We start from the raw sequence: 15532 nt of genomic DNA, 5'->3' as shown, positions 1-15532 counted from the left end.
CTCTGAAGGCAGAGCACATTTCAGCAATCTATGTTTTAATAAGTTCTTAAGGTGATTCTGATGACTGCTCCAGTTTGACAATCAGTTCTTGGAGTATGCATGCTTTTATGTTTTTGTTCACAATTAGCAAATTCAAGTTCAGTATCTTTTTTTTATTAAAAAATGTTTCTGGGGGGCTGGCACCGTGGCGCACTAGGTTAATCATCCGCCTGTGGTACCAGCATGCTATATGGGCGGCCAGGTTCTAGTCCCGGTTGGGGCACCGGATTCTGTCCCCGTTGCTCCTCTTCTAGTGCAGCTCTCTGCTGTGGCCTGGGAAGGCAGTGGAGGATGGCCCAAGTGCTTCGGCCCTGCACCCGCATTGAAGACCAGGAGGAAGCACCTGGCTCCTGGCTTCGGATCTGCGCAGTTCTGGCTGTTGTGGCCAAATGGGGAACGAACCAGCGATAGAAGACCTCTCTCTCTCTCTCTCTCTCTGCCTCTCCTTCTCTCTCTGTGTAACTCTGACTCTCAAATAATCTTTTTTAAAAAAGATAAAATTAATAAAAATGTATTCTATTCATATAACTCCTTATCCTCAAACTTTTTATAAAGTGTCTTTCAGAACGGATGTTTTAGTATTTCATAAGTATGTTTTATCATACTGTTTGAAAACAGCAGCTGATGAAAACTTGCCATCTTTGATTACCAATCCTATTTTCTTACTATCAAGAGAGGATGATACAATCCAAGATAGGTACAAATATTTGTATTTCTCAAATCCTGAATGCCGTAAAAAGCAGGGTTCTCATTGGTATTATGTGACAGCATTTATTTTCTAAAGATGCTATTAGCTATTCCAAAAATCTTCAATGCATATAAGTCCAATTAAAATGTAACACCAAGGCACTGTGGTACAGTGGGTTAAAGCCCCAGCATGATGCACTGGCATCCCCTTATGGGCGCCAGTTCAAGTCCCAGCTGCTCCACTTCCAATCCAAGTCCCTGCTAATGTGCATGGGATAGCAGTGGAGGATGGCTGGGATGTGGGAGACTTGGAAGAAGTTCCTGGCTCCAGGCTTGCCCAGCTCTGGCCATTGTGGCCATTTGGAGAGTGAACCAAAGGACTGAAGACCTCTCTCTTTGTAACTCTTTCAAAAAAATAAAATAAATCTTTAAAAAAAATAAATATAGTCGATGCCACGGCTCAAAAGGGTAATCTTCCACCTGTGGCGCCAGCACACCGGGTTCTAGTCCCAGTCGGGGCGCCGGATTCTGTCCCGGTTGCCCCTCTTCCAGGCCAGCTCTCTGCTGTGGCCAGGGAGTGCAGTGGAGGATGGCCCAAGTGCTTGGGCCCTGCACCCCTTGGGAGAACAGGAAAAGCACCTGGCTCCTGCCATCAGATCGGCGCAGTGCGCCAGCCACAGCGCGATGGCCGCGGCGGCCATTGGAGGGTGAACCAACGGCAAAGGAAGACCTTTCTCTCTCTCTCTCACTGTCCACTCTGCCTGTCTAAAATAAAATAAAATAAAATAATAAATGTAACACCAAGTGTTCATATCTTATGATTTCATATCCTATTTTTTTTGACAGGCAGAGTTAGACAATGAGAGAGAGACAGAGAGAAAGGTCTTCCTTCCATTGTTTACCCCCAAATTGGACGCTGTGGCTGGCTGCGCCAATCCGAAGCCAGGAGCCAGGTGCTTCCTCCTGGTCTCCCATCGGGTGCAGGGGCCCAAGCACTTGGGCCATCCTCCACTGCACTCCTAGGCCACAGCAGAGAGCTGGCCTGGAAGAGGAGCAACCAGAACAGAATCCGGCGCCCCAGTCGGGACTAGAACCCAAGGTGCCAGCACCGCAGGCGAAGGATTAGCCTAGTGAGCCGCGTCTTATTAGCTGGAATGTTTCTTTTAACCTCAAGTTAAATTTGGTGAGGCAAAGAACAAAATATACTCCAGACAGGCCTCATTTTCTTTTAAGAGCTTTATCAGACTACACATTTCAAAGTAATCTCTTTAAGAAAAGTTATTTTTTTCTGACAAATGAATCATAACTAATTTTACTATTTCAACTATAGCCTATTTAAACCTGATAATTCTTCATCTATTTCTGTATTATTACGTATGCTCAGTTAATTCTTATCTTTCTTTCTCTACCTAGTACACTGGATTCAAAGGTAGGGCCAAACTTGATATCAGGACTACATCAAGTTTTAACAGCAAAATCTGCTTTTCATTTTTTCTACTATCTGGCACACATAAATCTATAAACCATTCATAATCAATTCTGAATTTTTTTTTTCTTTTTACTTACCCAGTATTTTGAGACTTCTGGATCCTTCCCTAAAACTGACTAGGCAAAGGCTAAGTTACCTAACTCTGAAATCGTAACTATACATCCTAATCAAAAATTTAAAAGAACAGGCTTATTCCGTGAGATAAATTTTCTATGAGAACTAAACCACATGTCCAAATAAAGGGTACTAGTTTAAAAAAAAGTTAAATAGGCTGGCGCTGTGGCTTAATAGGCTAATTCTCTGCCTGACGGCGCCGGCACACCAGGTTCTAGTCCCGGTTGGGGCGCCGGATTCTATCCCGGTTGCCCCTCTTCCAGGCCAGCTCTCTGCTGTGGCCTGGGAAGGCAGTGGAGGATGGCCCAAGTCCTTGGGCCCTGCACCCGCATGGGAGACCAGGAGAAGCACCTGGCTCCTGGCTTTGGATCAGCACGATGTGCCGACCGCAGCGGCCATTGGAGGGTGAACCAACGGCAAAAAGGAAGACCTTTCTCTCTGTCTCTCTCACTATCCACTCTGCCTGTCCAAAAAAAAAAGGTAAATAGAAGAAACATGCTCCAGTATGATATGTCTTTTGCTAGTAACGTGAAGCCATAGGCAGATTTTAAATGTGATGATTATATATTAAATATGGTTATCAGCAAAACACAGAAGATCAGAATATACTAATTTTTCAAAGCGTTTCTGACACCCTAAAATAAAAATTCTTAAACTCGGGCTGATGTTGTGGCATCAGAGATTAAGCTACCTCCTGGATGCCAGTAATCCCATATGGGCACCAGTTAGAGACCCATCTGCTCCACTTCTGATATAGCTCCCTGCTAAGGCACCTGGGAAAGGAGCAGAAGATGGCCCAAGTGCTTGGGCCCCTGCATCCATATATGAAACTCAGAAGCTCCAGATTCCTGGCTTCTACCTGGCCATTGCAGCCATGTGTCGAGTGAACCAGCAGATGAAAGATCTTTCTCTGTGTGTATAACTCTGACTTTCAAATAAATAAAAAGAATTATCTCTCCCGCCCCCAAAAAAAGAAAAAAAAAATTTTAAATCACATCAGGACAGCTTATTTATTTATTTACTTATTTGAGAGGCAGAGAGACAAAGAGGGAGCTTCTATCTGTTGGTTCACTCCCCAAATGCCTTCAATGGCTATGGGGGTGGAAGGTCAGAGACATGAGTCAGGAACTGAATCCAGGTCTCCCACATGGATGGCAAGAACCCATCTACTTCAGTCATCACTGTTGCCTCCCAGGGCTCACATTAACAGGAAACTGGAATTAGGAGCCACAGCCAGGTATTAAACCAATGTACTCAGATGAGACATAGGCATCCTAAATGACATCTTAACCACTAAATACTCTTCCCTCAGGAGAATATATTTAAGACTTTATTACCCAGCACTTAAAATCATGCATTTGGGATGGTTAGTAAGAAGTTAACTGGTGTTAAATAATATGCAAAAATAAAAATAAGGAAAGGAGTATGGTCTTGCATATGGTTTAACTCACTGAGACCTAAATTATATTTGGTGGGAGGTGAAGTGGGAGAAATTTTAAAATCTAGGCATGATTCTCATATAATGAAACTGGAATTTCTTGGGAGAGAAACAAATCACAAAGGTCTTAGGTATGTGGGTGAGAGAACTCATTTAAATATAAAAATAAAAGTCTTAATTTATTTTCAAAGGGTACCTGACACTGAGGACCCTAGCATTAGACTATGCTTAAATAAAAACATTTCAGGACACCTAGGACATACCTATAGAAAATGTCATTGCTACTCATCTATTTGTAGTCTTTTATTCTAAACATGATTTGAATTCCTTTATTCTCTACACCTCTACAGATTAATATACTTACCAGGTCTAAAACTAGGGAGAATTCTGGTGTGCTTCTTGTTTTCAATGGAAGAGCAGGTTTCCTATTAAGCTGTTCTTCAGTCAGTGGTGGAACATGTTTGATGAAATAATAACTGTAAATTACATTTTAAGAAAATGTCAACATTTTTACTTTAAAAAATACCTAAATTCACCCATTTAAAAATCTTTAATAAAGCACACTTTACCCTAAGCTTTTAAAACATGCAAATAAAAGTGAAAATATAAATCAACATTCCTGCTACTTGTTAAAAAGAGTATCTATGGGTAAAATGCTCTTTACAATACAATGCTCCTCAACAGGATTATGTCCCAATAAATTCACTGCTAAACTGAAAACATCTTTAATCGAAGAAGCATTCAATTCACCTAACTTAATCAAACACCATAGCAACGTAGTATGCTATAGAGTATCAGTTGTTTATTCTCATGATCACATGGTTCACGGGCAATAGTGGCTCACTGCGCTTGCCTAACATTGTAAGAAAGTATTATACTTGGGGCTGGTGTTATGGCAGAGTGGGTCAGTTAAACCATGGCCTGAAATGCCAGAATCCGTATCAGCACCAGTTCAGGTCTTGGCTGCTACACTTCCAATCCAGAAGCCTGTAATGTGAATGGGAACATAGTGGAAGACAGCCCAAGTCCTTGGGCCACTGCTACCTACATGGGAGACCCAGATGAAGTTCCAGACTCCTGACTTCAGGCTGGCCCAGATTTGGACATTATGCCCATTTGAGGAGTGAACCAGACAATGGAAGTTCTCATCTCTCCCTCTAACTCTGCCTTTCAAATAAATCTTTAAAATAAATAATACCAAACTCAAAGCACAATTTCTAGTGAATGTGTATGTCTTATATATCTATCGTAAAGTTGAAAAATCTTAAGATGAACCGATATAAATCAGGGACTGGACTACATATCATTTAGCCATATATTTTCTTTCATTATGCTCCAAATAATAAAGAAAGAAAATAAACTCACGGGTCAAATACTTCCCAGTCTTCTTCATAGGTGGCCTCTGCGTGAGCTGATGAATAACCACTCTCTGGAGTTACTGGTGCTATTTAATAAAGTGAAAGACAAAATGTTATTTTTATTGACTTCATGTTACCTATGAAGTATACATAAAATCTCCTTGAAGTCCTGTGTATTCTAGGTTAAAGATAGAAATAATTTGTATATAGCATTTCATGGTATATTTGTTAACATTCAGATCTAACTATAGATCCAAAGGGAAAATAATACCATTACAAACAAAATGGCAAACTACATCATGGCTGGTAGAATTAAGATCCCTTTCAGCTAAAATTTATCACTATTACTAGAAAAATACACCTCACAAAAATTCAATTCTAATTAGATGGTGTTTATATGTCATAATCATTAAAATTCAGTGGTGCTCTCATAGCAGTAATACTTTACAAAGTACCTCACATGCTGACAATAGACGCAAATGTAGTTTTTATACCTGAGATCCTTGAACATTCAGTCCATGAAGATATGAAAAATTATTGTATGAACATTTTTCCAGGCATCTCAAGGCAATCTAATGATCTTAAAAAATTTAGAAATACTGCTGTATGTGCTGTTTATAAGACCCATTATTTTACTCCTAACTTACAAACAACTTAAACAAGAAGCAGTTCTATCTTCTATGCCACATAGTTCATTCTCTGAGCTAAGAATGAGCTTTAAGAATTATGTTGGAAATATTCTTAGACAATATTTACAGCATATTGTATCAGAGGGCAAAGGCAGAAAAGAAAAGTTTAAGGTGGTACCCAATAAAAATAGCTGTAATCTTTCTACAGAAAGTGAATGTTGGTGAATTAATAGTCTTTATAGAAAAAAATTTTTTTTGTCTTTTAGGACAAAACCTAATCTTAATTGCAATTATCATGTATTAACACCTTCTGAGACAGTCAAGAAGTGGGTATGTTTAATGAAAGTTACCAGATGTAAAGCAGAATTTTTGTTTATCTGTGACAACTTTATGCCTGTAGTGGTTCATTAGCACAAAGGAATAATGGGAACTATATCTTCCAACCACTTTACTGTTCCAAATTCCTATCAACTTCAAAGAAAATAAAGAATATTTGAATGCCTACAAGCTACATTTCTCAAGTATCATCTCATTTGAATTTCAAAATACTCTATCATTACTCTTTTAAAGCTGAATAAACTAGTTTCAAACTTCCAGCAAGAGTTGAAAGTTTTCCAGTCACACAGCTAAGTAAATGGTGGAACCAGCCTCTTACCTTCTTTTTCTCTTTGGCTAGGCTAAAAGTAAGGAAAAGTAGGACTTTTGTTCCTCCTATTTTAAGTTCAGTATAAATGTCCTCTCTATCAATCTTCTCATGGCCAACCCAGAGGTAACTGCAAAATGCCACCATGTCATTTTGCTCATTTATTTATAATAGCACTCACCACTCACCCTGGAAAGTAATTTTTCTGTACACTTCAGTCTTCAATTAAATCACGAATACTTCAGTATAGAAGAGCATATCTTATTCATCTCTATCAACAATTCCCGTAACAAAAAAAAATAGGTGCTCATAAATTATAAGGGAATAAATGAATCAGACAACTGTAGTAAATCTTAAATTTTCACCTCTAGAAACCACTAAGGTTATAGAAATTCCTTTTAATTATCACAGTTGTCAGAAAAAAAAAATACAAGACTCATACAGCACATAAAAATACAGAATGAACATAAGGCCAGGTGCTATGGACTTTAGTCTGTATTTCAGCTTTATAATACTGGGCAAAGTAATCAGCAACAATGATAGGTCAAAGGTAGGTTAATTTGAAAAAAACACTTAAGAAATAATGAACAATCTGTTGATAATCCTGTTGATCTGCTTCTTAGATTCAACATTATTTAGTTTGGAATTAACATTATGTTAAATTTTTACTTGAAGGATTTCAAGTCATTTTTCCCTTATTTTTCTGCTTTATTCTTCATATTAGAATTATTGGGCTATATAATGTTTCACTACTATATCCATATTTAACTGTTTTCTGATGTTTTTATAATTTATTTTTCAATTTCCTCTTTACGAGAGAACTACATTATTCTACATTCTTATACCGCGCTACAAGAGGGTATCTCAAAAAGTTGATGGAAAATGGAATTAAAAGATAAGTGGCCCACGGTGCAGCTCACTTGGCTAATCCTCCGCCTGCGGCACTGGCACCCCAGGTTCTAGTCCCGGTTGGGGTGCCGGATTCTGCCCTGGTTGCTCCTCTTCCAGTCCAGCTCTCTGCTGTGGCCCAGGAAGGCAGTGGAGGATGGCCCAAGTGCTTGGGTCCCTGCAACCGCATGGGAAACCAGGATAAGCACCTGGCTCCTGCCTTCAGATCTGCACAGCGCACTGGCCCTAGCAGCCATTTGGGGGGTGAACCAATGGAAGGAAGACCCTTCTCTCTGTCTCTCTCTCTCTCTCACTGTCTAACTCTGTCAAAAAATAAAAAAAATAAATAAATAAGTGTAGGGCAGACATTTAGTCTAGCAATTGAGACACTGGTTGATGGTAGGCATTTGGCACAGCAGTTAAGACACTGCTTAGGACATCCACATCCCTTATCAGAGTATGTAGATTTGAGTCCCAGCTCCACTTCCAATTCAAGCCTCCTGGTTTGTTTGTTTGTTTGTTTGTTTGACAGGCAGAGTGGACAGTGAGAGAGACAGAGAGAAAGGTCTTCCTTTGCCGCTGGTTCCGCTGCGGCCGGCGCACCGCGCCGATCCGAAGGCAGAAGCCAGGAGCCAGGTGCTTCTCCTGGTCTCCCATGGAGTGCAGGGCCCAAGCACTTGGGCCATCCTCCACTGCACTCCTGGGCCATAGCAGAGAGCTGGCCTGGAAGATGGGCAACCAGGACAGAATCCGGAGCCCCAACCGGGACTAGAACCCGGTGTGCCGGCGCCGCAAGGCAGAGGATTAGCTTATTGAGCAGCAGCGCCGGCCAATCAAGCCTCCCGTTAATATGCAACCTAGGAGGCAGCAGGTGATGGCTCGAGTACTTGGGTCTATGTCACCCACATGATATTGTATTCCAGGATGTGACCTAGCCCCAGCTATTGTGGTAATTTAGAGGAGTGAACCAGCAGAAAGAAGATCTCTGCCTCTCTATGCCTTTCAAATAAATTTTAAAATTTTTTTTTGAAAAAATGTAGGATCTTAAAAAAAAGGATGCTGCTTGGGACAACGAAATCCCACATGGCCTGAGTTCTGTTCCCAGTTCTAGCTCCTGACTCTAGGTTTCTATCAATGCAGGCCCTAGGAAGCAGTAGTGATGGCTCAAGTAATTAGGTTTCTGACCTCTGACAATGGGAGATCTGGACGGAGTCCCTGGCTGCAGGCTTCACCCCAGTCCAGTCCTAGCCACTGTGGACAGTTAGGGATTAAACCACCATGTGGTAGCACTCATTTTCTTTCACTGTCTCGCAAATAAGTACATTTTTAAAAACATTTACTTATTTATTTTCATCTGCTTGAAGGGCAGGAGGTGGGGAGGAAACAAAAAGGAAAGGGGGGAGGGGGAGGGAGAGAGAGAGAGAATTGATCTCCATTTTCCATCAGCTGTTTCATTCCTTAGATGCCTGTAACACCCAGGGCTGGGCCAGGCTGAAGCCAGGAGCCAAGTACTCCATCTGGGTCTCCTGTGTTGGTGGCAGGGGCCTGAGCACTTGAGCCATAATCTGCTGCTTCCCAGGATGTATTAGCAGGAAGCTGGATCAGAAGTGGAATACTCAGGCTCGAACCAGCACTTTAATACAGGATACAAGTGTACCAAGTGGTGGCTTTTAAACCCCTGTGCCAAAACATTACCCCAATAGTTTTTTAAGTGCAAAAAAATATTTAATTGCAAGTAATTTTTTGATAATTTGCATTCTCCATGAACTGGGTGAAAATGCCTCATATTGCTTAACTGCTATGTACTTACAGGTTCTCTCAAATATTTGATATCAAAAGTAATAAAACATAAATCTAAGATAAAATCTATCTCAGAGAAGATGGTTATACTGATCCTGTTTTATTTGTGTCTAAGAATTGTAGAAAATAATTGAAATGCTAATAATGCTTTCCTCCAGGAGTTCCTTCCTTGAAGTTACAGCCATGTTACTTGTATTATTCTTGATCATGTTGTTAATAAACAAAAAAGGAATTATAGAACACAATTTCTTCTTGCACCTATATTATATGTTTAACTACCACAGCCCTCAAAGGCAATTAATTCCGATCTCATGTGTTTCCACATTTCAATGACAATCGCTCAGGAAAACAATTACAGTATGCCTTTTTAAGAATCCAGAGTTAAGCTGCCAAGTTGGGATATAGGGAAAGACCCAAGAACAGAAGCCTCTTGTGGAGACTTGGAGGAATCATTTATGAACAAAACAAATCTGAAGGTATTGAGACTACTTCGTGGAGACTTGGAGGAATCATTTATGAACAAAACAAATCTGAAGGTATTGAGACTACTTCTAGGTAGAAACCTCAGACCTAAGAGTCTTAGACTGGTACAAGTGTAAGTATGGTCATAAATGAGTATATATTTTGCTAATTTTTTTTTTTTAAGGTTTCATTTCTTTATTTGAGAGGTAGAGTTACAAACAGAAAAGGTGAATCAGAGAGGAAAAAAAAAGTCTTCCATCTGCTGGTTCATTCCCCAGATGGCCAGAGTTCCGAACAGAAGCCAGAAGCTTCTTCAGGGTCTCCCATGTGGGTGCAGGGACCCAAGCTCTTGGGCCAACCTCCACTGCTTTCCCGGGCCACAGCAGAGAGCTGGATTGGAAGAGGAGCAATGGGGACACAAACTGGCATCCATACTGGATGTCAGTGCCTCACGTAGAGGCTTAGCCCCACTACACCACAGCACTGGCCCCACTAGTTGTTTTAAACTTTTCCTGACAGTAAGATTGGTTGAAATAATTAAAATGTGAAATGACTAACATTTAAGGAAATTTTGGGGGACTAAGTATGTTACTAATTTTAAACTTCAAGAAAGAAAAATTTACACATTTAATCTACTCATTTAAGGATAAATGTAACACTATATTTTTATAAACTACTCATGAAGATGCATAAGAAAAGGAATTTTCTTCACCTGTAAGGGGTGGAATATCACGATGAACAGTTTCTTCTGCTTCTTCTAAACCATTATTTATCGACGGCCTCACTTGAACTGCTTGATTTGAGTAAGTTGCTCCATTAGTTGATGTAGTAGTGCTGGTAGTGATCTCATCCACCTGTTCCATGTCAAGTTGTTTTACTATCTCTTCCGCTTCCACAGCCTGTCCTGGGGAATCTGATCCTGATGTTCCTGAAATTATGATTCAGTGTACTCACTATCGTTTTGCAACTCAGATATTTAGAAAAGTCAAAATCAGTATCACTGTATGATTTAATTAGACTGAACATTTATATAAAACAAAGCTGAGGATACCAATATTTAGTGAGCTTTTCTAGACATTTCAATGAGGAATAAAGACCATGACAGTCTAGAATACTATCTGTGAACAAAATTAAGCTTTAAAACAGCTTGGAAACACCAATTTACAATCAAACAACAATTTAGAACTTATTTTCATTAAAGCAAGTATCATTTATTAAGTGCATACTATGTACTAAGCATTTTATAAATGTTCATTATCCCCAAATAGCACCCAATCCTTAAAACTCAAACACTAAGCATTTAGTCACTGGGGGTGATAATTTTCAACCACAGGTGGTTATTTCTTACTGGAATCCTCCAAATGTCATTTTAAATAACAAACAAAACAAAATCAACCTCCAGTAATCTCAACTTCCTTACAGAATAGTCCTTCTCCCTTACTGTTTTAATCTCTTCTGATCTTTTCCTGATACCCTCCCCTCAACGTTCTTTATTCTCCCATACTGAATCAGAACTCACTTATCGCTACCACTGCTATAAGATCATCACTGGTTTTCCACAAATGTGCAAAAGGTGCCTGTTCTTTTAAGACTGATATCACGTCACTACCTAATTCTTCATTCATCCTTGTTGTCATCTAACACCTACTGCCAGGATCTTCTCAAAGAGAAGTTTAACACCTAAGCTACTATTTAACCACTTATTTTTCTTTTTATTTTAAACTTTTATTTAGTAAATATAATTTTCCAAATTACAGTTTATGGATTACAATGGTTTTTCCCCCCCATAACTTCCCTCCCACCTGCACCCCTCCCATCCCCCACTCCCTCTCCCATTCCATTCACATCAAGATTCATTTTCAATTATCTTTATATACAGAAGATCAATTTAGTATATATTAAGTAAAGATCTCATCAGTTTGCACCCACACAGAACACAAAGTGTAAAATATTGTTTCTGTACTAGTTATAGCATTAATTCACACTGGACAACACATTAAGGACAGAGATCCCACATAAGGAGTAAGCACACAGTGACTCCTGTTGTTGACTTAACAATTTGACACTCTTGTTTATGGCGTCAGAAATCTCCCTAGGCTCTAGTCATGAGTTTCCAAGGCTATGGAAGCCTCTTGAATTTGCTAACTTCAATCTTATTTAGAAAAGGTCACAGTCAAAGTGGAAGTTCTCTCCTCCCTTCGGAGAAAGGTACCTCCTTCTTTGATGGCCCGTTCTTTCTACTGGGATCTCACTTCACTCACAGAGACCTTTCACTTAGCCCCCCCCCCCCTTTTTTTTTTTTTTTTGGCCAGAGTGTCTTAGCTTTCCATGCCTAAAATACTCTCATGGGCTCTTCAGCCAGATCCGAGTGCCTTAAGGGCTGATTCTGAGGCCAGAGTGCTGTTTAGGGCATCTGCCATTCTACAAATCTGCTGTGTATCCCACTTCCCATGTTGGATCGGTCTCTCCCTTTTTTATTCTATCAGTTAGTATTCGCAGACACTAGTCTTGTTTGTGTGATCCCTTTGACTCTTAGACCTATCAGTGTGATCAATTGTGAATTGAAATTGATCCCTTGGACTAGTGAGATGGCATTGGTACATGCAATCTTGATGGGATTGTATTGGAATCCCCTGGCACATTTCTAACTCTACCATTTGTGGCAAGTCCGATTGAGCATGTCCCAAATTGTACATCTCTTCCCTCTCTTATATATAACAGGGATCACTTTTCAGTTAAATTTCAACACCTAAGAATAAATGTGTGTGAACCACTTATTTATAAGAGTATTTTTGTCTAGTTATTACATGTGAGGCCAATGATTAATCTTCAAAATTTTTGGCCTCTTCAGCTCCAACTATTTTCATTCAGACTGCTCTTTACTAGTTACCACCATGACCATAATCCTGACATTAACCCTAGGAAACTGTTCATCTCTTACCACACATCTTGACCTTCCAGTTATCTATGATAACCCCCTTTATTATGTGATCTGCAAGCCTGATAAAGGGCAGTCTCTTTTATTCCAAACACATCCCTCAATACCTTCTTCCCCACCCTCCTCAACTACTTAGGCTTCATGGTTTATTACTCTCAAACCAGCAGCTCCAGAATGCTTGCTTCTTTGTCCTTCCACTGTTACCCATCAAGAAATCACTCTCAGCCAATTTAACCTACAGGCTTCTCAGATCCTAACCCTAAAGCTACTGAAGGAAACAATAAGCTTATAAAGACCGTTCACACTCCAAACAAAACCTTCTTTTCTTTTCTTTTTTTTTTTTTTTTTTTTTATTTTTTGACAGGCAGAGTGGACAGTGAGAGACAGAGACAGAGAGAAAGGTCTTCCTTTTGCGGTTGGTTCACCCTCCAATGGCCGCCGCAGTAGCGCGCTGCGGCCGGCGCACCGCGCTGATCCGATGGCAGGAGCCAGGTGCTTCTCCTGGTCTCCCATGGGGTGCAGGGCCCAAGGGATTGGGCCATCCTCCACTGCACTCCCTGGCCACAGCAGAGAGCTGGCCTGGAAGAGGGGCAACCGGGACAGGATCGGTGCCCCGACCGGGACTAGAACCCGGTGTGCCGGTGCCGCTAGGCGGAGGATTAGCCTACAAACAAAACCTTCTAATCTTAACCAAAGTAGGATGCTTTTGTATGTTTTTCTTGTATGGGTGCTTTTGTATGTGTTTCTTAACTTCTTAGGCCCAGGTCAACCCTTCTAACCCTTCATCATTTTCATCAGGTCCCTGCCACCAGAAGTATCTCAGTAAACACCATCTTCTCTTGCAAAGAAAGAACAGTAACAAACATCTATTGCTATACATGCCTTTATGGTATCTTTCTGCATCTGATGTCTCTTCTATTTCAACTGAAACGTCTGATCTCATCTCTGTCAAGTCTCCATAAATTTGACCCACTGGATATTCTCTTCCTTCTATTTTCAGTCTCTTCCTACTACACCTTTCCCTGAGAACTAAAAATACGTTTGCTCCTTGCAAACACAAAACTATCTCTTAAAACCTTTCCAGTTTCTTTCACATTGAAGCTCTTCTACCTGTAATTTACACTCCTGCCTCCTTTCTTATTCTCCAGCCTGCTCTTCCAACTCAGTGATAATAGACTTTCATATCTAAATGCTCCTTTGAAACCATGATCTTCTAATTATCAGATTCAGTTGTATTTTTTCCTTCTTTTTCTTTTTTTTAAGATTTATTTGTAAGGCAGAGTTATATAGAGCTTCCATCCACTGGTTTACACCCAAAATGGCCATATGACCAGGGCTGGATCACGCCAAAGCCAGCAGCTTCTTCATTCCCGGGGGTGGAAGGAGTGCAAGGACTTAGGCCATCCTCCACTGCTTTCCCAGGCGCATTAATAGGGAGCTGGGTCAGAAGTGGAGCAGCAGGGGCTGGTGCTGTGTTACAGCAGGCCAGCAGCACCAGCATCCCATATGGGCGCTGGTTCTAGTCCCAGTTGCTCCACTTCTGATCCAGCTCACTGCTGTGGCCTGGGAGAGCAGCAGAGGATGGCCAAGGTGCTTGGGCCACTGCACCCCCGTGGGAGACCCAGAAGAAGCTTCTGGTTCCTGGCTTAGAATCAGCTCAGCTCTGGCCATTGGGATCACTTGGGGAGTGAACCAGCAGATGGAAGACCTCTCTCTCTCTGTAACTCTTTCAAATAAATAAATCTTTTAAAAAAAAAAAAGGAAGTGGAGCAGCTGGGACTACAGCTGGTGCCAGCACTACAGCTGGCAGCTTAACCTGCTGTGCCACAACACTGGCCTCCAGCTGTATCTTTTCAATGCTCACTTCCTTTTCTTCTCTCTTTACAACTGTCTGACCCTAGGTTTTTGTTTTGTTTTGTTTTAAAGATTTTATTTAATTATTTGAGAGACAGAGAGAAAAGTCTTCCATCCATTGGTTCACTCCCCAAATGGCTGCAACGGCCAGAGTAGAGGCGATCTGAAGCCAGGAGCCTCTTCTGGGTCTCCAACATGGATGGCAGGAACCCAAACTTCCACTTCTTTCCCAGGCCATAGCAGAGAGGTGGATCAGAAGTGGAACAGCCAGGACATGAACCAATCCCAATTATGGGATGCCAGTACCAAAGGTGGAGACTTAGCCTACAATGCCAACTCACTGGCCCCTAACCCTGGGTTTCTGATAGTCTCTATTCTTTTGGTTTCTTCTAGCTTTCCCTGTATCTTCCTTTGTTGGCACCATTTAATATTTCAATTCCTTAAATGTTTTTCTCATGGATCTTGGTTATAGTCTGCTAAGCCAAACAAATAATTTACTCATGTGGTTTTAATTAACCTATAAGTATGGCTTAAACCCAGAATTCTGAAATCTAGACTGCAATGACAAATTGCTACTAGACATTTTTATTTGGTTGTTATCTCAAAATCAGCAAGGCCAAATTAAACTCAATTTGTCTAGTTGCCTGGAATTTTCCTCTTCTTGAATGTTATACCCTTGTGTTATCTTACATTCTTTAACCTCAAACAGGTGCTCCAAATGTGTCCATTTATATATCCCCTGATCCTTCCTTTCTCTTCTAATATTACAATTAATTTCTCATCAGGCCTCACAGGGACTTCTACTATTTTTCTTCCTACCTCCAACTCTTTAGAATCTAGCCTATCCATTTATACCAAAACAGATCTTTAAAAAATATAAATCTGATAGTATTACTCACCAGTTTAAAACTTTTCAATTATCTCTCAGTGACCAAGGATAAAGTTCACATATGACTTTATTAGCTCTATAATCTGATTTTTTCATAACTCTGCCTACCCCTTCTGAAATCCAAACTATAGTTTCTCAAATACACTACACTATTTCCTGCTTTGGGGTCTTTGCTCATACTGTTCCTCCCACCTGGAATGCCCATTACCACTTTACAAGACTAAGCTTTGCTATTAAGTCTTCTGTAAGCCACTAACCCCAACCACTAGAAAACCAGGATCACTACATTCTTTGAATACCCTAC

At 40.6% G+C, this 15532-nt stretch overlaps 1 protein-coding gene across 3 annotated transcripts in view; it reads right to left on the bottom strand.

Annotated features, from left to right (window-relative positions):
• CTDSPL2 (CTD small phosphatase like 2) overlaps positions 1 to 15532 on the bottom strand; it is a 100740-nt gene that overhangs the window by 22176 nt on the left and 63032 nt on the right. For all 3 annotated transcript variants that reach the window (XM_062205815.1, XM_062205814.1, XM_062205816.1), the window contains exons 5-7: positions 10260 to 10475; positions 5133 to 5211; positions 4132 to 4243 (exon numbers count right to left, since the gene is read on the bottom strand). In XM_062205815.1, the coding sequence (XP_062061799.1) occupies positions 4132 to 4243; positions 5133 to 5211; positions 10260 to 10475 (407 nt within the window). The remainder of the gene's footprint in view (positions 1 to 4131; positions 4244 to 5132; positions 5212 to 10259; positions 10476 to 15532) is intronic.

The sequence above is a fragment of the Lepus europaeus genome, chromosome 11 (genome assembly GCF_033115175.1).
Source record: "Lepus europaeus isolate LE1 chromosome 11, mLepTim1.pri, whole genome shotgun sequence".
NCBI classification, from domain to species: domain Eukaryota; kingdom Metazoa; phylum Chordata; class Mammalia; order Lagomorpha; family Leporidae; genus Lepus; species Lepus europaeus.
The sequence above is the reverse complement of the archived record's forward strand: the minus strand, read 5'-3'. Positions and strand labels throughout refer to the sequence as shown.